At 44.2% G+C, this 27,421-nt stretch overlaps 1 protein-coding gene across 2 annotated transcripts; it reads right to left on the minus strand.

The window, feature by feature from the left end:
- Positions 1-513: 513 nt before the first annotated feature.
- Positions 514-26,731, minus strand: LOC149453407 (uncharacterized). Of its 2 annotated transcripts, none has more exons than XM_089688455.1 (6): positions 26,603-26,731; positions 26,375-26,507; positions 26,042-26,136; positions 25,784-25,922; positions 22,045-23,345; positions 514-4,376 (listed from the first exon to the last, which is right to left on the minus strand). In XM_089688455.1, exons 2-6 carry the CDS (start codon positions 26,493-26,495, stop codon positions 3,687-3,689), a joined length of 2,346 nt encoding a protein of 781 aa, XP_089544581.1. In that variant the 5' UTR covers positions 26,496-26,507; positions 26,603-26,731; the 3' UTR covers positions 514-3,686. The 2 variants fall into 2 exon arrangements, with proteins under 2 accessions (XP_089544581.1, XP_089544580.1); XM_089688454.1 differs by lacking the exons at positions 22,045-23,345; positions 25,784-25,922; positions 26,042-26,136; positions 26,375-26,507; positions 26,603-26,731 and adding exons at positions 6,068-6,209; positions 6,326-6,423; positions 6,679-6,811; positions 6,895-6,992; positions 7,109-7,272 and having other exon boundaries at positions 514-4,732.
- Positions 26,732-27,421: the final 690 nt, after the last annotated feature.

Consider the following 27,421-nt stretch of genomic DNA (forward strand, 5'->3'; position numbering starts at 1 on the left):
ATGGTATGGAATGATAGATAAGTATCTGCCTAGATTTCTCAGCATTTAGGACACCATTGATTCCGACCAAATCTCCAAGTCAATTTGCAGAAGTGCAACCCCAAACTTGCAAGGAACTTCCACCATGCTTCACAGTTGTACCGCTCTCCAACAAACTGCCTCCTGGTACAGCCAAATATTTCACATTTTGACTCATCGGTCCACAGCACCTGCTGCCATTTTTCTACACCCCACCAGGGGCGGACTGACAACTCATGGGGCTCTCGGGCAATAGGGGATCATGGGGCCCCTGTGTCCTTGCCCAAACTTAAAAAAGCCTACAAAAAAGGTACCAGAGTCATCTCATGGGGCCCCCTACTGACCCCGGGCCCTCGGGTAGTGCCCCAGTTTCCAAATGGTCAGTCCGCCCCTGCACCCCACTTCCAATGCTTTCCTACAAAGCGTGGTCACACCAAATATTCGATTTTGTTTACTTTCCATTTTGGTAATTGATAAAAAAATAATCTTTTAACCTTTATGTTTCTGAAAGCATTCCTCATTATTATTATACAGGAATTATATTGCACCAACAGTTTGCGCAGCACTTTACAATATAAAGGGAGACAATACAGCAACAATATAGTTCAATACAAGAGGGTTAGCTGGAAGCTCGGAGCTTACAATCTAATGCTGGCCATACATGGGTCGAAATTCGACCGATTTTTCATCCGAAAATCGGACCTAAGAATAATCGCCTGATTAATGGGTCAATAGCACCGGTCAATTTTCATGGTTCCTCCCCTTTTCGGTGATCGGGCATGTTGGAAAATTCATGAAAAACTACAGATTTTCGGCTCAATGATGGTCAAATCATACGATCGTTTTTCCAGAAAGAATATGCGAGTGAGCCGTGACCTTGAAGGAACAGAAGTGTCGCTTGTTATACGGGGTGAACTTTATGACTCGCTCGGCCGAATTTCAAAATCATTGATGGCGCCATCGGATTACCGAGCGAATAACATTTTCGATTTGCAGACGTAAAATCTTTCGGAATTCGACCCATATATGGCCTGCATAAGAGTCATTTTCATTTACAGAATTTTTCTCACACCTGCCTAAAACTTTTGCACAGTACTGTATATCTTGACAGGCATTTATACCATCTTATGCGTAACAATCCGGAAATAAAATAAAATCTTGCTCTAAGGTGTTCTTTTTCTTTATACTGTGATTATTTGTTGGAAAGCCATTTTTATTTTTTTTTTTCCATTTTCTGAACAATATCGAGAAATCTCCACAATTTACATTTTAGTTTCTCTTTCATTACGATACCAAACCATTCTTTTTAACATAAATAAAAAGAAACATAATGATGAACATACCTGAAGTATATTACAAATACCAAAAAGTATTAGGGATGCACCGAAATTTTGGCGGCCGAAACATTTTGGCCAATATGAAAATCGATCAAATACTAGAGAAAGAAAGCTCTATTTGTGGGAAAAAAAGGACGTAAATTTCATTTGGGTGCAGCGTTGCATGACCGTACAATTGTCAGTTAAAGTAACGCAGCGCCGTATCACAAAAAAATGGCCTGGTCAGGAAGGGAGGGAAATCCTCTGGAGGGGGAGGGGTTAAAGTGTATTTTTTTCCAAAAAGAATTGCGTTTGAAGAATATATACATTGTTAATAACTGTCCATTTCCGTTTTGGTCTTCGACCAAGTGCATCCTGAATTTTTGGTTTCGGCACCAGAATATTCATTTCGGTGCACCGCTAAAAAGTATAATTCCAACAAAACATCTACTGACAAATGTAACTAATAATCATTATCTACAGAACATCTGGATATAATAAATGTTAAGTGTACGTCAAGTATTACATTCAGAAGTCATATCTGTTGGTACAGCATCCAACTATTCACAGAGTCCTGGAATCGGGAGCAATCATCACTACAAACAATAAATACAAATCACATACAGGATACAATACACTCAAATCACATCAGATAACAGCGTCTGTGCAATGATGATACAGGATTTGTACTGAGAATGCAAATGGACCTTCCACCACCTCATTTGTTGGAAACATGATGTTGATATTGATGGACATTTTATATTGATGAATGGAGATGGACCTTTCATATGGTGTCCAGTATCTCCTCCTCATTTGTTGGGAACATGACGTTATATTGAGGAATGGAGATGGACCTTTCATATGGTGTCCAGTATCTCCTCCTCATTTGTTGGGGACATGACGTTATATTGAGGAATGGAGATGGACCTTTCATATGGTGTCCAGTATCTCCTCCTCATTTGTTGGGAACATGACGTTATATTGAGGAATGGAGATGGACCTTTCATATGGTGTCCAGTATCTCCTCCTCATTTGTTGGGAACATGATGTTATGTTGAGGAATGGAGATGGACCTTTCATATGGTAGACAGTATCTCCTCCTCATTTGTTGGGAACATGACGTTATATTGAGGAATGGAGATGGACCTTTCATATGGTGTCCAGTATCTCCTCCTCATTTGTTGGGAACATGACGTTATATTGAGGAATGGAGATGGACCTTTCATATGGTGTCCAGTATCTCCTCCTCATTTGTTGGGAACATGACGTTATGTTGAGGAACGGAGATGGACCTTTCATATGGTAGACAGTATCTCCTCATTTGTTGGGAACATGACGTTATATTGAGGAATGGAGATGGACCTTTCATATGGTGTCCAGTATCTCCTCCTCATTTGTTGGGAACATGACGTTATATTGTGGAATGGAGATGGACCTTTCATATGGTGTACAGTATCTCCTCCTGATTTGTTGGGAACATGACTTTATATTGAGGAATGGAGATGGACCTTTCATATGGTGTATAGTATCTCCTCATTTGTTGGGAACATGACGATATATTGAGGAATGGAGATGGACCTTTCATATGGTGTCCAGTATCTCCTCCTCATTTGTTGGGAATGTGACGTTATATTGAGGAATGGAGATGGACATTTCATATGGTGTCCAGTATCTCCACCTCATTTGTTGGGAACATGACATTATATTGAGGAAGGGAGATGGACCTTTCATATGGTGTACATTCTTTGAAGACTGGAGGTTTGTTTATCACATTTCCTACAATATCTCCACCACCATTGATGGAAATGTTGGGTTGTCGGTTAGGTACATCAATAATATTTCTACTGTCAACAGTTCATGTTTCATCATCTTTTCCTTACTGGATGATCTGACGTTCTCTGTCTGGAGTCAGGGCAGAACAGATGGTGTGTTTTTGGAGGAGAAAAGGTTTAATTTCTGACAACAGAAAGGATTTTTTGACTGAAGAGCTGTACAAAAGTATTCTACACAAAATTGTTGAAACTGACTCCATATCTTACGCTACTACATCAGTGAATTTTCTGGTGTCCAAAAAGGCTTGCTTTCCATGAAAAATTATATTCACTAAATGTGAATTCTCTTGGCCAAGTATTATGTTTTTCTGTGTGAAATTTTTACCACACACCAAAGAGAAAAAATGGACACCAGGCCATGTAAATGTTCTTGTGTGTAAGAAGGTCTTCTTTCTGCATGCAATATTTTCCCCATTTTGAACATTCATAAGGGTTGCTCTCATGAGTGACTTTTCTGGTGTAAAAGAAGTTTTTCTATCTAGATGAAACATTTCCAACGCTCCAATCAGGGAAAAGGATGCTAACCATTGTGAATTCTCTGGTGTAAAAGAAGTTTTTCTTTCACAATGAAACATTTCCCACACTTGGAACAGGAAAAAGGACGTTCACCTGTGTGAATTTTCTGGTGTCTACGAAGGCCTCCTTGCTCTGTGAAACATTTCCCGCACTCTGCACAAGAAAAAGGACGCTCCCCTGTGTGAATTCTCTCATGTCTAAGAAGGTCTCCTTTCTGAGTGAAACATTTCCCGCACTGTGAACAGGAAAAAGGACGTTCCTGTGTGTGAATTTTCTGGTGTCTAAGCAGGCCTCCTTTCTCTGTGAAACTTTTCCCGCACTCTGAACAGGAAAAAGGACGCTCGCCTGTGTGAATTCTCTGGTGCATAAAAAGGTCCCCTTTGTAAGCAAAAGATTTCCCGCACTCTGAACAGGAAAAAGGACGCTCACCCGTGTGACATCTCTGGTGTCTGAGAAGGCCTCCTTTCTCTCTGAAACATTTCCCGCACTCAGAACATGAAAAAGGACGCTCACCTGTGTGAATTCTCTGGTGTATAGAAAGTTCCCCTTTGTGAGCAAAACATTTTCCGCACTCTGAACAGGAAAAAGGACGCTCACCTGTGTGGCATCTCTGGTGTGTAAGCAGTTTTCCTTTGTTAGGGAAACATTTCCCGCACTCAGAACAGAAAATTGGATTTTTATAAGCGTGAATTTTCTGATGTCTAAGAAGTGCTCTGCTGTCAGTGAAAGATTTCCCGCACTCCAAACATGTCAATGAATTGTCTACTGTATGAACTCCTTCATGGCTTAAAGAAGTCTCATCGGGATTAGAGGGATCTGTTGGTCTATCCACATTGTGAGATATTAGATGAATATCTGAAGTCATGTTAGGTGAACGATCAGAGGATTCCTCAGGATTTAAAGGATCCAAAAATTTTGCCAAACAGTAAGATCTGTGACCAAAGGAACTTGTTCTTGGAGAATGTTGCTCTGTCCCGTTATCTTGTTCATCATCTGGAAATAAGAAAAGGTCTCCCTCTGAGGTATCCATACTCCGTACACAGAGTCCATCTGTTGGAAAGCAAGGTTTACAAAGTGTGAGAAGAATTTTTCTAGTCTTGTATTCAGGAGTCAAACATTTGATGTAACTTTTACCAACTTCACAGACCTCTGTCATCGTATTATGTGCAATCATAACAGAAAAGTATGAATACAAGTCACATACAGGACACATTACACCCAAACAACTGTAAGGGTGCTTGTGTATTGAGGATATTGTTATCTTTACCAGTAGATTTTTTAAAACAGTGATGGACCTTTCATATGGTGTCCAGTATCTCCTCCTCATTTGTTGGGAACATGACGGTATATTGAGGAATGGAGATGGACCTTTCATATGGTGTCCAGTATCTCCTCCTCATTTGTTGGGAACATGACGTTATATTGAGGAATGGAGATGGACCTTTCATATAGTGTTCAGTATCTCCTCTTCATTTGTTGGGAACGTGACGTTATATTGAAGAATGGAGATGGACCTTTCATATGCTGTCCAGTATCTCCTCATTTGTTGGGAACGTGACATTATATTGAGGAATGGAGATGGACCTTTCATATGGTGTCCAGTATGTCCTCCTCATTTGTTGGGAACATGACGTTATATTGAGGAATGGAGATGGACCTTTGATATGGTGTCCAGTATGTCCTCCTCATTTGTTGGGAACATGATGTTATATTGAGGAATGGAGATGGACCTTTCATATGGTGTACAGTATCTCCTCCTCATTTGTTGGGAAAATGACGTTATATTGAGGAATGGAGATGGACCTTCCAAATGGTGTCCAGTATCTCCTCCTCATTTGTTGGGAACATGATGTTATATTGAGGAATGGAGATGGACCTTCCATATGGTATACAGTATCTCCTCATTTGTTGGGAACATGACGTTATATTGAAGAATGGAGATGGACCTTCCATATGGTGTACAGTATGCAAAGAGTACATTCTACAGAGGAGGACTGGAGATTTGTATACCATATGGCCACTAATACCTCTACCAAATTTGTTGGAAATGTTGGGTTGAGGGGTAGACGCATCGATGATGTTCTTATTATCAACAGTTAAGAACTATTAATTCTTTCATTACAAAAGGATGTGATGTTCTATGTATATAGAAAGGATTCTTTGCAGAAGATCAGTAAAAATGTAGAATAGTATGACACAGGTAATGGTTTTTACTGACTATCTCTTAAATTTATATAGCCACCAATTTTTGTAGGGAAACAAATGTTAGAATGTTGAACCAGGGAGTTATTTGATTGGCATTTGGGATCAGGAATACATTCTTCGCTTGTTGGAAAAAATCCTGCTTTATATGGGTTTCTGCCTTCACTAGTGTTTCTTACTTACTTGTATCTATGTGTAGAAAAGATTCCTCCTGTTTACTTCTCATAATCATCTCCCCCTCCTCCATAGACTGCTGATCTCCACTCACCAACGTCTCTTCTTCTTCCTCTTTAACCTCAATTTTGATGTCTTTCAGTTCTTCATCCTGAATCCCCAAAATGATGGAATGCATTTGTAAAAAAAGGAACAGGAGATTACATAGAACAATGTCATCTCATAGCTCGGAATATATTTTAGGTCTCCATGTTCAATCCCATGTACCTCATCTTGCTGAGGGATGGTGGAATCTTCCTGTGTGGAATCCCGGGAATACAGAGGCCGGGAACATCTCTCTGGTGGGTTCCCATTACTGGATCCATCTGTAGGAAACACACACACTGACTGAATCCATTGTTTCTATGTGTTTATCAGATGATGGGGGATCTAGGTGGACCCTCCGTACTGCTCTCTCCTTTACAATAAAGTCTCCTCTTACCCGGTGATGTGAGGGGCGGCTGATTCTCCATCATGTTGTTCTTTAGAGATCATATTATCTGATAATGTGAAGGTCTGCATATCCTCAATTATCAGTCTACATACTTGGATAGTTTCTGTATTTAGTGTTCATTACCCACCTGTGCTTAAATCAAGATAAGGTTCTTCCTGTTTGGTTGCCATCAGCATCCAGGCTTCCTCTGTAGACCACTGATAACCTGTCTCCTCTTCTTCCTCTTTAACCTTAACTTTCACATACATCTGTTCTTCATGCTATACAAATGAAAAGATATAAAAAAGAAGAGAAGAGTAGAATCTCATACAGTCTAAAGTCAACTTGTTTTCTACCCACCTACCTCATGATGGTGAGGGATGGTGTGATCTTCCTGTGTGGAATCCAGGGAATACAGAGGATGGGGACATCTCTCTGGTGGGTTCCCATGACTGGATCTATCTGTAGGAAACACACACACTGACTGAATCCATTGTTTCTATGTGCTTATCAGATGATGGGGGATCTAGGTGGACCCTCCGTACTGCTCTCTCCTTTACAATAAAGTCTCCTCTTACCCGGTGATGTGAGGGGCGGCTGATTGTCCATCATGACGTCCTTGTAGAGATCCTTGTGTCCTTCTAAATACTCCCACTCCTCCATGGAGAAATAGACAGTGACACCCTGACACCTTATAGGAACCTGACACACACAATGATACAGTCACCATCCAGACACATCCCTTGTCTGTTATTGGAGAATGTCCCAGAATTCCCGGCACTGCTCACCTCTCCTGTCAGCAGATCAATGATCTTCTGGGTGACTTCTAGAATCTTCTTGGCACTGGTTCCCTCTGTTGTCAGGCAGTGAGGGGGAGGCACTGTGATGGGTGATGTCCTGTGAAGACGGCTGCTGGTTGTTAATGGATCACCAGATGTTTTTTCTACTTTGTTATGTTCCTGTGTAAAGAAGTAAAAGTAATGTTCATCTACAGACTTCCCAGAACCATCTTTTCCGATTAGGGGTTAACAGTAATGTGTTATAATTACAGATAGTCAATTTCACAACCAGAGCTCATGCTGACCAATAAGAATCTCATCTGAGTCTATTTTTTTTCTGAATGGGGTCACAGAAGTAAGAAGAGATTCTGATTGGTTGTTGAGCTTACATGGAGGTGCTGACCAATGATACCAGAAACAAATACAACAATAGTGCTGTGAGAATGTGGAATAGACTCCTTCAAGAGTTGGTTGTGGCCAGCTCAGTGGATTGCTGTAGGAATGTCCTGGATTCTTTCTTGGATATACAGAATATAACTGGATATAACATTTATTATTATTATACAGTATTTATAAAGCGCCAACAGTTCGCTCAGCACTGTACATTACAAAGGGAGACAGAACATACGACAGTACAATAACAATACAATGCGATACACAAGGGGTCGAGGGCCCTGCTCCTTGGAGCTTACAATCTAGGAGGGAGGGGATGGTGGTACAGGAGGAGATAGCTGTGGGGGATGGAGTGGTAGGAAGAGTGGAGGAGGTCAGAAATTAGCAGGGGGTGGGGTGGGGTAGGCTTCCCTGAAGAGATGGGTTTTCAGGGTGCACCTAAAGGAGAGGAGAGTAGGTGATAGTCTGATGGGTTGGGGCAGGGAGTTCCAGAGGACGAGTGACACCCTGGAGAAATCCTAGAGGCGGGCAAGGGAGGAGGAGACCAGGGAACTAGAGAGAAGGAGGTCTTGTGAGGAGCGGAGTGTGCGTGTTGGGTGGTACTTGGATATTAAGTCAGGGCATGTAGTTTGGGGCAGTATGGTGGACAGCTTTGTACGTCAGTGTTAGGATTTTGAATTTGATCCGTTGTGCAATCGGAAGCCAGTAGAGGGATTGGCAGAGGGGGGTGGCGGAAACGGAGCGGATGGTAAGGTGAATGAGTCTAGCTGCCGTACTAAGGATAGACTGAAGCGAGGATAGCCTGTGGCGAAACAGGCCAGTGAGGAGGGAGTTGCAGTAGTCGAGTTGTGATATGATGAGGGAGTGGATGAGCTGTTTAGTGGTTTCTGGGGTTAGGAACGTGCGGATTTTGGCGATGTTACGGAGGTGGAGTCTGCATGAGTTTGTTAATGATTGGACTTGGGGCTGGAAGGATAGGTTGGAGTCCAGAATGACACCAAGTACTCTGGCCTGCCTTGGGCACCACAAAACCTAAATACACCACTGGTGCTCGATCCACAGTTGCTCAGCTGTATGCAATATTTGATAGAAAAGGATCTGCAGGACCATCGCTGCTCCTTAAAATCTTGCATTTATTAGATGACCGCAGTGTAAAAATTGCAAATGCTAAAAGCTGACGCATTTCAGCCTACCTGGCTTTAGTCTGAAGCCGTGTAGGCTGAAACGCATCAACTTTTTGTATTTGCAATTTCTACACTTTGGTCTTCTAATAAATGCAAGATTTTAAGGAGCAACAACAGTTGTGCGGATACTTTTCTATCAAATACCGACCATTGATAGCTCCTCGTTGCATGCATTGTGATGGTACACATCTGGGGGGGGGCTATAGAGAGAAATTTTCTAGTGTGCAGACTTGCTGATGTGGGTGGTGGGAGAAGGTAATCATAACAGATAAGGCAACAGGGAATGGGGGAGTTGGTGGTGGGTACTGTGATCTAATTCAGACTTCATTTTTTTTTTTTCCATAAAAAAGGTGAACTTGTCATTGTGGAGACGTGTTGCATACATGGTGGTCATGCCCGAGACTGATTTGTTTTTGGTCTCGTGTATTCATCTTGTACCATCTCTCCATACGCCAGGAGGCTTGGTATGTATCACGTACCTGGTGATGAAGGCCAATGGAGAGAGGGCTTCCCTTGCGGCTAAGTTCCAGACTCCCCTGAGAGTGGGACAATGAGAGTCAGGCCCAAAGTTGCACAGGTCGTCTGTAGGACTGCTGGTTGGTGGTCCACTCAGAAGCACAGCTGGTGCACGGAGAAAGGTCTGCAGACAGGTGGCGCCTGTGCGTGGTATGCAAGCCCTTCTGGGATTTAGATGTTTACTGGGTAGTCGGTTCAAGCCAAGGTCAGGTACCAGGTGGGAATCAGAGCAGACGTAGTCAGATGGGATAGCCGAGGTCATACACAGAGGAGCGAGAGAGAGAGTATCAGTAAGCCAAGCCGAGGTCAGATCAGGGGTAAGGCAGAGTAGACAGGTCCAGGAGCAAGCCGAGTCGGTAACAGGAAATCACGTGTCAAAGTCGTAAAAACCAGGAACAGGGCACAGGGAGCTAGAGATCATCCAGCAACTTGAGGAAGTGATGAGCCTCCTTATAAAGACCATCTGGCACAAGACTGAGGCTGATGTGTCCGTCTGCGGCCATGCAGTGTACTGGCAGAAATGCCAGATCTTCCAGAACCTCTTGAATCTTCCAGACCTCAATTGTCCCATTGGCTCACCAGCAGAAGTTGGCTTCCTATTTGTTTTTGTCTGCCAATAGAACAATTGCTCAGGCATGGAAGAGCCTGTTTGTCCCTCTTCAAGGGCTGAGGGACCGTATGACCACTCTGATGCTCAACGAACAGATATCGAGTATCTTCAACGACTCCCAATGGAAATTTTTGAAAATATGGGCGCCATGGTTGACATTTGCTTTTTCCACGCTCCCCCCCCTTCCCCCGGCTAGTCTGGGGTTGTGATGTTGTTTGGTGTCATGTTTCACATGACTGTCATATGCCTTTAAGTGTTCTCTATATTTTGTCTCTGTTCCTCCCTTTCCTTTGCTTTAGTTCTTGCTGTATAGATAGCCCCACCCTTTTCCCAGTAAGGCATTGCACTTTCTAGCCTCATGTCATGAAGCAGGTCACATTATGATCTTTTGACCTATCAGATGTTCATTGTTGTAAGATTCTCTCAGTTTATAGAATAAACTTCACAAGATCTGCAAGATATCATCCGATTGAGTCACTGACTATGGTATTCAACTAAGATTGGAGTTATCGCTATCTCATCACAACTGTAAGTTACAGAGATCACACTTTCAATGCTTAGATTGGAGAGACAGAACATTCGGTATTGGCGTTCCCGGACCCCAGCTCCTGGTCTTGTTTTCTTCTTCCTTTTCTACTCCTCTTTCCTATTTTCGTTTGTGTTTTGTGAGGCGGTGGATAGCTGCCTTTGAGATACTGTCAGTGTTCTATCACTGTTTTTGTGATCTAGGTGCCATTAATAGCCCGTTTGCTCTGTTGGTGTTGGAGACACGTGGGCGAGTCTTGTTGCTCATGTTTTCTTCAAATGTTTATAAATTAATAAAAACCATTGCATACAAAAAAGGTGAACTTGGTCTTTCAGTTCATTCAACAGAGGGAGGAGACGTGTGACAATGAGGTGCTTGACCCAACTTAGACTGACGACATGGACCAGCAGAGAGATGGGTAGGAAGAGAAGGAAACTGAAAAACAGCCACATCCTTACAGAGTGAGCAGTGTGCCCAAGACCAACACGATCCCAGAACAGGGGGTGCCACGTAAAGGGCCTTCATCATCTCTAAGCGGTGGAACTACGGAACAGCAACCACTCGCCATTAGGTCTAGTCACAGCTCCTCTGATGGTTGGGTGTTGGGTCTGAAGAAGGCAAGGTCATCTGCAACGACTGTGCTCAGCACTCAAAACAAGGCAATGAGATGGACAACCTGGGCACCATGTTAATGAGAAGCCACAAGAAAGTTCACCATTGAATTCAGTGGAGGAGAACACTTTGCCCAAAAGAAAAAACAGCTGGCTTACCCTGCTTCATCACCCACCACTGTAGCTTCATCTTCAACCATTACCCTCCTCCATTCTAGGAGTGTCATACAATACCTACCTCGCAGGAGTCTGTGCGTCCAGATACTCTATTCTACTGCTGCCGGAACTATGTAGATACTGTCAGAAAGAAGATTGCTCCGCCTATCAGTGACACCTGAGATGTCACAAGTACCAGTACACTTTATCCAGCACTCAGCTCGGATACACAACACAGATCCTTAGGACACCAAGAATTAGATGAAATAAATGGACAGTCTTGCAGAACCTGAGACCTTTGGTCTCACTTTCTCCATTTCCTGATCCAGAGAAGACATGCTGTCCATCATCTCACAGAGATGATAGCCAACAACCCCAAGACAGCTTTATGGACGATGGATCAATGGTTCTATATTTAGGATGTATCCGGTCTATAAACCAGAGGCTCTGGATGGACGGTTGGATAAATGATTCTATATTTAGGACGTATCCGGTCTATAAACCAGAGGCTCTGGATGGACGGTTGGATAAATGGTTCTATATTTAGGACGTATCCGGTCTATAAACCAGAGGTTCTGGATGGACGGTTGGATAAATGGTTCTATATTTAGGACGTATCCGGTCTATAAACCAGAGGCTCTGGATGGACAGTTGGATAAATGGTTCTATATTTAGGACGTATCCGGTCTATAAACCATAAAGGATGTCACAGTGACGATGGAGGAAGAGGTCGGACATGACGGGGAGGTTACTGGGTATAAATATAAAATAGGATCTTATTACCTCCTCCTCAGCCAGTTCCAGCAATGTCTCCTCTCTACTTCCTCCCAACTCACCTCTCACCTGGAAATTCCTATTTCTGTGTGACATCACTTCCTCTGTCCACCCTACATCACTTCCTGTGTCATCTTACATCACTTCCTATGTTTGTATTCCACCGATCTCCTCCTTGTGAAAAGTACACTGCTCAAAAAAAATGAAAGGAAGACTTTGAAAACCCATCAGATCTCAATGGGGAAAAATCTCCTGCTGGATCTCCGTACTGGCATGGACGGGGTGATGTGTGAGGAACGTAAGGACGCTCCATCGTTTGATGGAAAAGAAAATGATCGACCTACAGAGGACTGAATTCAAAGACACCCAGAAAATCAAAGCAAAACAATGATGTAGCAGGCGAGTCCATTTTGGTGAAATTTCATTGCAGCAACTCAGAATGGTCCTCAGTAGTTTGTATGGCCCCCACGTGCTTGTATGCATGCCTGACAACATCGGGGGAGGCTCCTGATGAGACCACGGATGGTGTCCTGGGGGATTTCCTCCCAGATCTGGACCAGGGCATCACTGAGCTCCTGGACAGTCTGAGGTGCAACCTGGCGGCGTCGTATGGCCCGAAACATAACATCCCAGAGGTGTTCTATTGGATTTAGGTCAGGTGAGCGTGGGGGCCATTCAATGGTATCAATTCCTTCATCCTCCAGGAACTGCCTGCATACTCTCCCCACTTGAGGCCGGGCATTGTCGTGCACCAGGAGGAACCCAGGACCCACTGCACCAGGAGGAACCCAGGACCCACTGCACCAGCGTAGGGTCTGACAATGGGTCCAAGGATTTCATCCCCATACCTAATGGCAGTCAGGGTGCCATTGTCTAGCCTGTAGAGGTCTGTGCGTCCCTCCATGGATGCCTCCTCAGACCATCACTGACCCACCACCAAAACGGTCATGCTGAACCATGTTACAGGCAGCAGAACGTTCTCCACGGCTTCTCCAGACCCTTTCCCGTCTATCACATGTGCTCAGGGTGAACTTGCTCTCATCTGTGAAAAGCACAGGGTGCCAGTGGTGGACCTGCCATTTCCGGGGTTCAATGGCAAATGCTAATCCAGCTCTATGGTGCCGGGCAGTGAGCACAGGGCCCACTAGAAGACGTTGGGCCCTCAGGCCACCCTCATGAAGTCTGTTTCTGATTGTTTGGTGGCCAGTAGCCTGCTGGAGGTCATTTTGTAGGGCTCTGGCAGGGCTCATCCTGTTCCTCCTTGCACAAAGGAGCAGATACCAGTCCTGCTGATGGGTTAAGGACCTTCTACACCCCTGTCCAGCTCTACTAGAGTAACTGCCTGTCTCCTGGAATCTCCTCCATGCTCTTGAGACTAAGCTGGGAGACACAGCAAACCTTCTGGCAATGACACGTATTGATGTGCCATCCTGGAGGAGTTGGACTGCCTGTGCAACCTCTGTAGGGTTCAGGTATGGCCTCATGCTACCAGTAGTGACACTGACCCTAGCCAAATGCAAAACGAGTGAAAAATAGTCAGAAAAGATGAGTAAGGAAAAAATGTCAGTGGCCTCCACCTGTAAAACCGTTCCTGTTTTGGGGGTCTTCTCATTGTTGCCCATCTAGTGCACCTGTTGTTAATTTCATGAACACCAAAGCAACTGAAACTGATGAACAAGCCCCTCTGCGACTTACCTGACCAGATCCATATCCCAGGAGTGTCATTGACTTGATGCTAGACTTGGATTACAAAGTCTTCCTTTCAGTTTTTTTTAACAGTGTATAAATCCTGCAGTCTACATTATTGAGTTCTACTATGTTACATACATTATCACACACAGATTATACCTCATTCAAGCATTTTGTCATTGAAATATATAATTATAAAAAAAAATATATATATATATATACTGTATATAGCATTGTTTTTAATATCATTACTCATTCTTTTATTGTCGCACACAGATTGTACCTCAGATGAAATCCCCGCCCTTAAAAATAAAAAAAAAATGAAAAAATATTTTAACCCCATTTACGGCACTGTGTTACTTTATCTGACAATTGCGCTGTGCATGCAACGCCGCACCCAAATGAAATTTATGTCCTTTTTTTACCAAAAAATAGAGCTTTCTTTTGGTGGTATTTCATTGCCTTTGCGGTTTTTGTTTTTTGCACTATAAACAAAAAAAAAATAATAATTTTGAGAAAAAAAATAATATATTTGACTTTTTGCTATTCAACATGTTCAGTAAAAAAAATGTAAAAAATCAAATTTCATCATAAATTTCGGACAAAATGTATTCTGCTCCGTGTTTTTGCTGGAAAAAATCCCAATACATGTAAATTAATTGGTTTAAGTGAAAGTTATTGCGTTTGCAGATGGTGGTATAGATACTGGAGTGTTTTTGTTTTGTTTTTAATACTAGTAATGGCGGTAATCAGCGCCTTATTATGGGACTGCGGTGGGCATTCTGACACTGGGGGGAACTGACTTGGTGTCACTGACATCCCCAGTGACACCAATACAGTGATCAGTGCTAATAAAAAGCACTGAGACTGTACTAATGGCACTGGGCAGGAAGGGGTTAACATCTGGGGCGATCAAAGGGTAACTGTGTGCTGTGTTCTACTGTGCAGGCATGCTGCTTTGTATGGCTTTGCTATACAGAGCCATACAAAGCAGCGTGCAGGACCTGACAGGGGAGAGATCTGTATTAATAATATACAAAAAGGTGCAGCGCTAGAGTACAAATAAATGAACATATATATACATGTATAAAATCATGCAAAAACCATAAAGTGATGCTGTGCACTCATATATATGCCACTGTACGGTGGCTAATATAATGTGAGGAAAAAACTGCTGTGTCCACAGATAAGTCCAATGTGAAGATGTGAACAAGATCTCAATCGATCCATAGACTTCCAAACAACATAGACTGTGCACGTGGTGAGACAGTGAGGATACAGATTACGCACTCACCAGATGCGCAACCTTTATGCGCCTTTATATATTATAGAGACTTCCAATATGTCATCAGAGGTCTGGTCAGGTCCCCTTCGTTATCCCATACTCTGCATACAGCCTTCTCATTAGGTGATGACCACTCTGTAGATGCACCTGGCTCCCAGAGGAGCTCAGAAAAAACAGAGAGGGCCAATAGTGCGGTATGTCTATGGATACTTTATTCCCACATACAGAGACAGATGATAGTCAAGTACAATGTAAGGGATAATAATAAAATGAACTACTGACCCAGTAAGAAGTTGCCGCCGGGACCCCTCGTGGTGCCGGCGGTATTAGCCTCAAACAGCTGCAGCCGACTCTGACGTGTTTCGAGCGAACAGCTCTTAGTCATAGGGTTTTGGCTATCTGTATTGAGATCTGTATTGTTTACATAAAGGTCTCTCCCCCGTCACTGATACTCAGTGATCGCCGGGTGCTGGTGGGGAATCACCGGCTGGGACCTGGTGATTGACAGCTGAAGCTGCCAAGGATGGCACGTGTAGGACAAGTAACAATCCACCCCCCTTTTTTCCCCTTCTCTACCATCCTTCCCCTTTTCCTACTCTTGGCCTGCTAATACCCACTTTTTCTTTTCCTTTCTTTCCTTCTCTTTGCTTTCTCTCCAGGGATTGATAACAGGGTACTCAGGTACGCTCTTACATACAGTACGTTCTGAATAGAGGGAGATCCCTTCCATTTGTCTGATTGTCTTTTCTTTCTTTATTGCTAATATGATGTACACTCACCGGCCACTTTATTAGATCCACCTGTTCAATGGCTTGGTCACACAAATGACTAATCAGCCAATCACATGGTAACAACTCAAAGCATTTAGGCATCTAGACATGGTGAAGACGACTTGCTGAAGTTCAAACCGAGCATCAGAATGGGGAAGAAAGGGGGTTTAAGTTACTTTGAACGTGGCATGGTTGTTGGTGCCAGACGGGCTGGTCTGAGTATTTTAAAAACTGCTGATCTACTGGGATTTTCCTGCACAACCATGACTAGGGTTTACAGAGAATGGTCCAAAAAAGAGAAAATATCCAGGGAGTGGCAGTTATGTGGCGGAAAATGTCTCCTTGAAGTCAGAGGAGAATGGGCAGACTGGTCTCAGATGATAGAAAGACAACAGTAACTCCAATAACCACTCGTTACAACCAAGGTAGGCAGAATACCATCTGTGAACGCACATGTCCAACCTTGAAGAAGATGGGCTACAGCAGCAGAAGACCACACCAGGTGCCACTCCTGTCAGATAAGAACAGGAAACGGAGGCTACAATTCACACAGGCTCGCCATAACTGGACAATAGAAGATTAAAAAAATGTTGCCTGGTCTGATAAGTCTGAATTTTAGCTGCGACATTCAGATGGTTGGGTCAGAATTGGGTAGAAACAACATGGAAGTATGAATCCATCCTGCCTTGTATCAATGGTTCAGGCTGGTGGTGGTGGTGTCATAGTGTGGTGGATTCATCCTGCCTTGTATCAACGGTTCAGGCTGGCAGTGATGTTGTCATGGTGTGGTGGATCCATCCTGCCTTGTATCAACGGTTCAGGCTGGCAGTGATGGTGTCATAGTGTGGTGGATTCATGATGTCTTGTACCAGCGGTTCAGGCTGGCAGTGATGGTGTCATGGTGTGGTGGATCCATCCAGCCTTGTATCAATGGTTCAGGCTGGTGGTGGTGGTGTCATGTTGTGGGAGATACATCCTGCCTTGTCTCAACCGTTCAGGCTGGCAGTGATGGTGTCATGGTGTGGTTGATTCATCCTGCCTTGTATCAACGGTTCAGGCTGGCAGCGATGGTGTCATGGTGTGGGGGGAGATTTTCTTGGGCCCCTTAAACACCCCGCCCTACCTGAGTATTGTTGCTGACCATGTCCATCCCTCTATGACTCCAGTGTCCCCATCTTCTGATGGTTCCTTCCAGCAGGATAATACATCATGGCACAAAGCTCACATCATCTCCAACTGGTTTCTTGAACATGACAATGAGGACACTGGACTCCAATGGCCTCCACATTCACCAGATCTCCATCCAATAGAGCCCCTTTGGGATGTAGTGGAATCGGAGATTCGCATCATGGATGAGCAGCCGACAAATCTGCAGCCACTGTGTGAAGCAATCATGTCCATATGGACCAGAATCTCTGAGGAATGTTTCCAACACCTTGTTGAATCTCTGCCACCAAGAATGAAGGGGGTCGAACCCGGGACTAGGAAGGTGGACCTAATAAAGTGGCCGGTCAGTGTACTCATATAATTTTTGTGAATATACACTACTGTGCAAAAGTTTTAAGCAGGTGTGAAGAAAAGAATGCTTTCAGAAATAGAAGTGTTAATGGTTTATTTTTATCAATGTACAAAAAGGAAAATAAACAGAAGAGAACCAAATCCAATCAATATTTGGTGTGAAGAAATGCTGTAAAGTAACGATACTATCAAAAATATTTATTTTGTTTATTTTTTATCAAATGACAAAATGCAAAGTGAGCGAATCGAAGACAGATCTTTATCAAATCAATATTTGGTGTGACTACCCTTCCAGCATCGATTCTTACACTTGCACAAAGTCAGGGATTTTGTTGGATGAGGTGTATGGTTAATCAATTATACCAGGCAGGTGCTAATGATCATCAATTACATATGTAGGTTGATATAGTCAGTACCTGAAACAGAAAAAGCTGTGTAGGAGGCTTAAAACTGGGTGAGGAAAAGCCAAACTCTGCTACTGAGTTGAGTATGTGGAAGAGAGTTTCAGGTCATACACCATGGCAAGACTGAGCACAACAACAAGACACAAGGTAGTTATACCGCATCAGCAACGTCTCTCCCAGGCAAAGATTTCAAAACAGACCGGGGTTTCAAGATGTGCAGTTGAAGCTCTTTTAAAGAAGTGCAAAGAAACGGGCAACTTTGACCGTAGACGCAGTGGTCGGTTAACAGTGAGGACCATAGACGCAGTGGTCAGGTAAGGTTGAGGACCAGAGATGCAGTGGTCAAATAATGTTGAGGACCGAACACCCAGTGGTAACGTTGAGGACCGTAGACGCAGTGGTCGGGTAACATTGAGGACAAGAGATGCAGTGGTTGGGTAACATTGAGGACCAGAGATGCAGTGGTCGGATTACGTTGAGGACCGTAGAAGAAGTGGTCAGGTAACAATGAGGATTGTAGACGCAGTAGTCGGGTAACATTGAGGACCAGAGATGCAGTGGTCGGGTAACGTTGAGAACCAGAGATGCAGTGGTCGGATAATGTTGAGGACTGTAGACTCAGTGGTCGGATAATGTTGAGGACCTTAGACGCAGTGGTCGGATAACGTTGAGGAGCATAGACACAGTGGTCGGATAACATTGAGGAGCATAGACACAGTGGTCAGATAACGTTGAGGACCATAGACTAAGTGGTCAGGTAACAATGAGGATGAAGACGCAGTAGTCGGGTAACGTTGAGGACCAGAGATGCAGTGGTCGGATAACGTTGAGAACCAGAGATGCAGTGGTTGGATAACATTGAGGGCCGTAGACACAGTGGTTGGGTAACATTGAGGACCAGAGATGCAGTGGTCAGGTAACATTGAGAACCAGAGATGCAGTGGTCGGATAACGTTGAGAACCGTAGCCTCAGTGGTCGGATAACGTTGAGGACCGTAGAGGCAGTGGTCGGATAACGTTGAGGACCGTAGACGCAGTGGTCGGGTAACATTAAGGACCAGAGATGCAGTGGTCGAATAACATTGAGGACCGCAGAAGAAGTGGTCAGGTAACAATGAGGATTATAGACACAGTAGTCTGGTAACATTGAGGACCAGAGTTGCAGTGGTTGGATAACATTGAGAACCAGAGATGCAGTGGTCGGATAACGTTGAGAACCGTAGACTCAGTGGTCGGGTAACGTTGAGGACTGTAGACGCAGTAGTCGGTTAACATTGAGGACCAGAGATGCAGTGGTCGGATAACGTTGAGGACCGTAGAAGAAGTGGTCAGGTAACAATGAGGATTGTAGATGCAGTAGTCGGGTAATGTTGAGGACCAGAGATGCAGTGGTCGGGTAACGTTGAGGACCAGAGATGCAGTGGTTGGATAACATTGAGGGCCGTAGACGCAGTGGTCGGGTAACGTTGAGGACCAGAGATGCAGTGGTTGGATAACATTGAGAACCAGAGATGCAGTGGTCAGATAACGTTGAGGACTGTAGACTCAGTGGTCGGATAACGTTGAGGACCGTAGACGCAGTGGTCGGTTAACATTGAGGACCAGAGATGCAGTAGTTGGATAACATTGAGGGCCGTAGACGCAGTGGTCGGGTAACATTGAGGACCAGAGATGCAGTGGTCGGATAACATTGAGAACCAGAGATGCAGTGGTCAGATAACGTTGAGGACCGTAGACTCAGTGGTCAGATAACGTTGAGGACCGTAGACGCAGTGGTCGGTTAACATTGAGGACCAGAGATGCAGTGGTCGGATAATGTTGAGGACCGTAGAAGAAGTGGTCAGGTAACAATGAGGATTGTAGATGCAGTAGTCGGGTAATGTTGAGGACCAGAGATGTAGTGGTCGGGTAACGTTGAGGACCAGAGATGCAGTGGTTGGATAACATTGAGGGCTGTAGACGCAGTGGTCGGGTAACATTGAGGACCAGAGATGCAGTGGTTGGATAACATTAAGAACCAGAGATGCAGTGGTCAGATAACGTTGAGGACTGTAGACTCAGTGGTTGGATAACGTTGAGGACTGTAGACGCAGTGGTCGGTTAACATTAAGGACCAGAGATGCAGTAGTTGGATAACATTGAGGGCCGTAGACGCAGTGGTCGGGTAACATTGAGGACCAGAGATGCAGTGGTCGGATAACATTGAGAACCAGAGATGCAGTGGTCAGATAACGTTGAGGACCGTAGACTCAGTGGTCAGATAACGTTGAGGACCGTAGACGCAGTGGTCGGTTAACATTGAGGACCAGAGATGCAGTGGTCGGATAATGTTGAGGACCGTAGAAGAAGTGGTCAGGTAACAATGAGGATTGTAGATGCAGTAGTCGGGTAATGTTGAGGACCAGAGATGTAGTGGTCGGGTAACGTTGAGGACCAGAGATGCAGTGGTTGGATAACATTGAGGGCTGTAGACGCAGTGGTCGGGTAACATTGAGGACCAGAGATGCAGTGGTTGGATAACATTAAGAACCAGAGATGCAGTGGTCAGATAACGTTGAGGACTGTAGACTCAGTGGTTGGATAACGTTGAGGACTGTAGACGCAGTGGTCGGTTAACATTAAGGACCAGAGATGCAGTAGTTGGATAACATTGAGGGCCGTAGACGCAGTGGTCGGGTAACATTGAGGACCAGAGATGCAGTGGTCAGATAACATTGAGAACCAGAGATGCAGTGGTCAGATAACGTTGAGGACCGTAGACTCAGTGGTCGGATAACGTTGAGGACCGTAGACGCAGTGGTCGGATAACATTGAGGACCAGAGATGCAGTGGTCGGATAACGTTGAGGACCGTAGAAGTGGTCAGGTAACAATGAGGATTGTAGATGAAGTAGTCGGGTAATGTTGAGGACCAGAGATGCAGTGGTCGGGTAACGTTGAGGACCAGAGATGCAGTGGTCGGATAATGTTGAGAACCGTAGACTCAGTGGTCGGGTAACGTTGAGGACCAGAGATGCAGTGGTCGGATAACATTGAGAACCAGAGATGCAGTGGTCAGATAACGTTGAGGACCGTAGACTCAGTGGTCGGATAACGTTGAGGACTGTAGCGCAGTGGTCGGGTAACATTGAGAACCAGAGATGCAGTTGTTGGATAACGTTGAGGACCGTAGACTCAGTGGTCGGATAACGTTGAGGAGCATAGACAAAGTGGTCAGGTAACAATGAGGATTGTAGACGCAGTAGTCTGGTAACGTTGAGGACCAGAGATGCAGTGGTCGGGTAACGTTGAGAACCAGAGATGCAGTGGTCGGGTAATGTTGAGAACCAGAGATGCAGTGGTCGGGTAATGTTGAGAACCAGAGATGCAGTGGTCGGGTAACGTTGAGGACTAGAGATGTAGTGGTCGGGTAACGTTGAGAACCGTAGACGCAGTGGTCAGATAACGTTAAGGAGCATAGACACAGTAGTCGGATAACGCTGAGGACCATAGACGAAGTGGTCGGATAACGCTGAGGACCATAGACGAAGTGGTCGGATAACGTTGAGGACCGTAGATGAAGTGGTTGGGTAACTATAAGGATCGTAGACGCAGTGGTTTGGCAATATTGAGAACCGTAGACGCAGTGGTTGGGCAAGGTTGAGGACCATAGATGCAGTGGTTGGGTAACGTTGAGGACCATAGACTCAGTGGTTAGGCAAGGTTGAGGACTGTAGACACACTGGTCGGGCAACGTTGAGGACTGTAGACGCAGTGGTTGGGCAAGGTTGAGGACCATAGATGCAGTGGTTGGGCAAGGCTGAGGACCGTAGACGCAGTGGTTGGGCAAGGTTGAGGACTGAAGACACAGTGTTTGGGCAACGTTGAGGACCGTAGATGCAGTGGTTGGGCAAGGTTGAGGACTGTAGATGCAGTGGTTGGGAAAATTTGAGGACCGTAGACACAGTGGTCGGCCACAGACAAAAAAGGTTTACCTTCCCTATACAGAAAGGATTCTTTGCATTCCATCAGTGAATTTTCTGGTGTCCAACCAGGATTTCTTTCCAAGAAAAACATGAAAAAAGGATAGTCACCCTTATGAATTCTCCTAAGTATTAGGCTTTCCTGAGGGAAAAGATTCCCACACTCAAAAGAGAAAACTGGACTCGACCGTGTGAAATATCTTGTGTGTCGGAAGGTCTGCATGAAACATTTCCCGCACTCTGATCATTTGAAAGGGTGCTCACCTGTGTGACTATTCTGGTGTAGAAAAAGTTCTCACTGAAACATTTCCCACACTTGAATCAAAAAAAGGATGCACATGCGTATGAATTCTCTGGTGTCTAAGAAGGCCTCCTTTCTCTATGAAACGTTTCCCGCACTCTGAACAGGAAAAAGGACGCTCACCTGTGTGAATTCTATGGTGTATTAAGAGGATTCTTTTCTCAGCAAAACATTTTCCGCACTCTGAACAGGAAAAAGGACGCTCTTGTGTATGAATCCTCTGATGTCTAAGAAGTTTCTCTTTCACAATGAAACATTTCCCGCACTCGGAGCAGGAAAAAGGGCGCTCATGTGTGTGAATTCTCTGGTGTCTAATTAGGCCTCCTTTCTCTGTGAAACATTTCCCGCACTCGGAACAGGAAAAAGGACGCTCACCTGTGTGAATTCTCTGGTGTATTAGGAGGATTTCTTTCTGAGTGAAACATTTTCCACACTCTGAACATGAAAAAGGACGCTTATGTGTGTGAATTCTCTGGTGTCTAAGAAGGCCTCCTTTCGCTGTGAAACATTTCCCGCACTCTGAACAGGAAAAAGGACGCTCACCTGTGTGAATTCTCTGGTGTATAAGGAGTATTTTTTTCTGAGTGAAATATTTTCCACACTCTAAACAGGAAAATGGACGCTCGCCTGTGTGAGTTCGCTGGTGTGTAACAAGTTTTTCTTTCTTAGCAAAACATTTCCCGCACTCTAAACAGAGAAAAGGACGCTCACCTGTGTGAATTCTCTGGTGTCTGAGAAGATTCTCTTTGTGTGTGAAACAATTCCCACACTCTGAACATGAAAAAGGACGTTCACCTGTGTGAATTCTCTGGTGTCTATCAAGTTTTCCTTTCCTATTAAAACATTTCCCACACTCTGAACAGGAAAATGGATGCTCACTTATGTCATTTGTCTGGTGTGTAGGATGTTTTCCTTTCTTAGTAGAAAAGTTCCCAAAATCCAAGGAGGAAGAAGGATGTTCATGTGTGTGAGATCTCTGGTGTCTAAGAAGTGCTCTGTTGTCAGTGAAACATTTCCCGCACTCCAAACAGGCCAATGAATTGTCTACTGTATGAACTCCTTCCAAAGAAGTCTCATTGGGATTAGATGGATCTGTTGGTCTATCCACATTGTGAGATATTATATGCATATCGGACATCATATTAGGTGAATGATCAGAGGATTCCTCAGGGTTAGAGGGATCCATTGATGTTGCCAAACAGTAAGATCTGTGATGTATTATTTGACCAAAGGAATTTGTTCTTGGAGAACGTTGTTCTGTCCCGTTATCTTGTTCATCATCTGGAAACAACATAAGATCTCCCTCTGAGGTATCCACACTCCGTACACAGAGTCCATCTGTTGGAAAGAAAGGTTTAAAAAAGGGTTTGAAGAATTCTTCCAGTCTTGTATTCAGGAGTCAAACATTTGATGTCACTTTTACCAACTTCACAGACCTGTGTCATCGTATTAGGTGCAGATGGAGATGGACCTTTCATATGGTGTCCAGTATCTCCTCATTTGTTGGGAAAATGATGGTATATTGAGGAATGGAGATGGACCTTTCATATGGTGTCCAGTATCTCCTCCTCATTTGTTGGGAAAATGATGGTATATTGAGGAATGGAGATGGACCTTTCATATGGTGTACAGTATCTCCTCCTCATTTGTTGGGAACATGACATTATATTGAGGAATGGAGATGGACCTTCCATATGGTGTCCAGTATCTCCTCCTCATTTGTTGGGAACATGACGTTATATTGAGGAATGGAGATGGACCTTTCATATGGTGTCCAGTATCTCCTCCTCATTTGTTGGGAACATGACATTATATTGAGGAATGGAGATGGACCTTTCATATGGTGTCCAGTATCTCCTCATTTGTTGGGAACGTGACGTTATAATGAGGAATGGAGATGGACCTTTCATATGGTGTCCAGTATCTCCTCCTCATTTGTTGGGAACATGACGTTATATTGAGGAATGGAGATGGACCTTTCATATGGTGTCCAGTATCTCCTCCTCATTTGTTGGGAACATGACATTATATTGAGGAATGGAGATGGACCTTCCATATGGTGTCCAGTATCTCCTCCTCATTTGTTGGGAACATGACGTTATATTGAGGAATGGAGATGGACCTTCCATATGGTGTACAGTATCTCCTCCTCATTTGTTGGGAACATGATGTTATATTGAGGAATGGAGATGGACCTTTCATATGGTGTCCAGTATCTCCTCCTCATTTGTTGGGAACATGACATTATATTGAGGAATGGAGATGGACCTTTCATATGGTGTCCAGTATCTCCTCATTTGTTGGGAACGTGACATTATAATGAGGAATGGAGATGGACCTTTCATATGGTGTCCAGTATCTCCTCCTCATTTGTTGGGAACATGACGTTATATTGAGGAATGGAGATGGACTTTTCATATGGTGTCCAGTATCTCCTCCTCATTTGTTGGGAACATGATGTTATATTGAGGAATGGAGATGGACCTTTCATATGGTGTACAGTATCTCCTCCTCATTTGCTGGGTACATTGGGTAGATAAAAAGATTACATTCTACAGAAGTGGACTGGAGATTCGAATACAATAAGGCCTACAATACCTTTACCTCATTTGTTAGGAATGTTGGGTTGAGGGGTACAGAGATTGATGAAGTTCTTATTATGAACAGATGGAGCACATTTATACTTGCTTTGACTTAAACACACAGTAAAGAGCCTATCGCTTCAGCATGCTTTTTTGATGCTTCAGTGATGCTTTGACAATGTTTCGGTGATGCTTCAGTGGTGCTTTGATGATGCTTTGGTGTTGCTTCAGTGATGCTTTTTTGAAGCTTTAGGGAAGCTTTGAAAATGCAGTTTTTGCATGATTTTTATTTGTTTTAAAGGGGTCCAGGAGTACCCCCACTCTGCAGCTCCCCAGCTCCTTAGTACCCCTGCTCATTCAACAGATCAACCGCTTATTAGTACCCTCACTCAGCAGATCCCCTGCTCAGTAAAAACCCCCAGCTCTACTGATCCCTCACTCAGTAGTAACCCCCAGGTCTGCTGATCCCTCACTCAGTAATAACCCCCAGCTCTACTGATTCCTCACTCAGTAGTAACCCCCAGCTCTGCCGATTCCTCACTCAGTAGTAACCCCCAGGTCTGCTGATCCCTCACTCAGTAATAACCCCCAGCTCTACCGATCCCTCACTCAGTAATAACCCCCAGCTCTGCCAATCCCTCACTCAGTAGAAACCCCCAGCTCTGCTGATCCTGCATGCAGTAGTAACCCCCAGCTCTGCTGATCCCTCACTCAGTAGTAACCCCCAGCTCTGCTGATCCCTCACTCAGTAGTAACCCCCAGGTCTACTGAACCCTCACTCAGTAGTAACCCCCAGCTCTGCTGATCCTGCACTCAGTAGTAACCCCCAGCTCTGCTGATCCTCTGGTTTGCTGATCCTCCTCTCTCTCCAGTCCCCACTCACTCCCGCTATATTGCTCTCATGCTGCGCACTACATGTGACATTGCTAGTTTGTCCTGCTCTGGTTTGCTTGGTCTGGTGATCCTCTGCTGCTCATGTAGAATAGTGTGACACAGGTAATGGTTTTAACTGACTTAGTAGTTTGTCTCATGAGATATAAATGGCTGCCAATTTTTGTAGGAAAAAAACATGTTAGAATGTTGAACCAGGGAGTTATCTGATTGCCATTAGTGATCAGGAATAAATCCTTTACTTGTTGCAGAAAATTCTACTTTGTATGGGCAACTGTGGGTTTAATAATGTTTATGACTTACTTGTGTCCATATGTAGAGAAGATTCCTCCTGTTTTCTTTTTATAATCATCTCCCCCTCCTCCATAGACTGCTGATCTCCACTCACCAATGTCTCTTCTTCCTCTTTAACCTCAACTTTGATGTCTTTCAGTTGTTCACCCTGAACCCCAAAGATGATAGAATACATTAAAAAAAAAAGAGACAAGAAGTCACACTGAAGAATGTCCTCTCATAGCTTAGGATACATTTTTATGTCTACTTATGTTCAATACAACCTACCTGATGATGAGGGGTGGTGTGACCTTCCTGTGTAGAATCCCGGGAATACAGAGGACAAGGACATCTCTCTGGTGGGTTCCCATGACTGGATCCATCTGTAGGAAACACACACACTGACTGAATCCATTGTTTCTATGTGTTTATCAGATGATGGGGGATCTAGGTGGACCCTCCGTACTGTTCTCTCCTTTACAATAAAGTCTCCTCTTACCCGGTGATGTGAGGGGCGGCTGATTCTCCATCATGACGTCATTATTACCTGATGTGAAGTTCTACATATCTTTAATAATCAATATACTTGAACAGTTTCTGCATTTAGTGTTCATTACTCACCTGTGCTGATATCTAAAGAAGGTTCTTCCCGTTTAATTGTCACCATCATCCCAACTTCTGCTGTAGAATCTTGATAACCTGTCTCCTCTTCTTCCTCTTTAACCTCAACTTTCACATACATCTGTTCATAATGCTAAAGAGGTAAAAAAATTAAATGTGCAAACCACTGGACTAAGAGAAGGGTATAATCTCTTAAGTCTGAAGGCCATTTGTGTTTTGCCCAACTACCTGATGATGGTGAGGGATGGTTTGACCTTCCTGTGTGGAATCCCGGGAATACAGAGGATGGGGACATCTCTCTGGTGGGTTCCCATTACTGGACCCATCTGCCAGATGATGGTGAGGGATGGTGTGATCTTCCTGTGTGGAATCCCGGGAATACAAAGGACGGGGACATCTCTCTGGTGGGTTCCCATTACTGGATCCATCTGTAGGAAACACACACACTGACTGAATCCATTGTTTCTATGTGTTTATCAGATGATGGGGGATCTAGGTGGACCCTCCGTACTGCTCTCTCCTTTACAATAAAGTCTCCTCTTACCCGGTGATGTGAGGGGCGGCTGATTGTCCATCATGACGTCCTTGTAGAGATCCTTGTGTCCTTCTAAATACTCCCACTCCTCCATGGAGAAATAGACAGTGACATCCTGACACCTTATAGGAACCTGACACACACAATGATATAGTCACCATCCAGACACATCCCTTGTCTGTTATTGGAGAATGTCCCAGAATTCCCAGCACCACTCACCTCTCCTGTCAGCAGATCAATGATCTTCTGGGTGACTTCTAGAATCTTCTTGGCACTGGTTCCCTCTGTTGTCAGGCAGTGAGGTGGAGGCACTGTGATGGGTGATGTCCTTTGAAGACGGCTGATGGGTGGTAATGGATCTCCAGATATTTTTTCCACTTTGTTATGTTCTTCTGTAAAAAAAACATCGTCGACAGACTTCCCAGAAACCTCCTTTTCCATTAGCGGTTAGCAGTACTGTATTATAATTACAGATAATCACATTTCACAACCAGAGCTTGTGCATCTCCTGA

Source organism: Staurois parvus, unplaced genomic scaffold (assembly GCF_062004578.1).
Source record: "Staurois parvus isolate SC_StPar_1 unplaced genomic scaffold, SC_StPar_1.0 ptg000449l, whole genome shotgun sequence".
In the NCBI taxonomy this organism is placed as follows: domain Eukaryota; kingdom Metazoa; phylum Chordata; class Amphibia; order Anura; family Ranidae; genus Staurois; species Staurois parvus.

What these genes read in the sequence shown, in the direction of transcription:
- LOC149453407 (XM_089688455.1), bottom strand. Translation starts at nt 26,495, where the DNA reads ATGTATGTGAAAGTTGAGGTTAAAGAGGAAGAAGAGGAGACAGGTTAT. An exon ending in TTCTTTAGATATCAGCACAG is followed by an intron (nt 26,137 to 26,374) that starts GTGAGTAATGAA and finishes TGTTTCCTACAG; the next exon opens with ATGGATCCAGTCATGGGAAC. An exon ending in ACACCACCCCTCATCATCAG is followed by an intron (nt 25,923 to 26,041) that starts GTAGGTTGTATT and finishes TTTGGGGTTCAG; the next exon opens with GGTGAACAACTGAAAGACAT.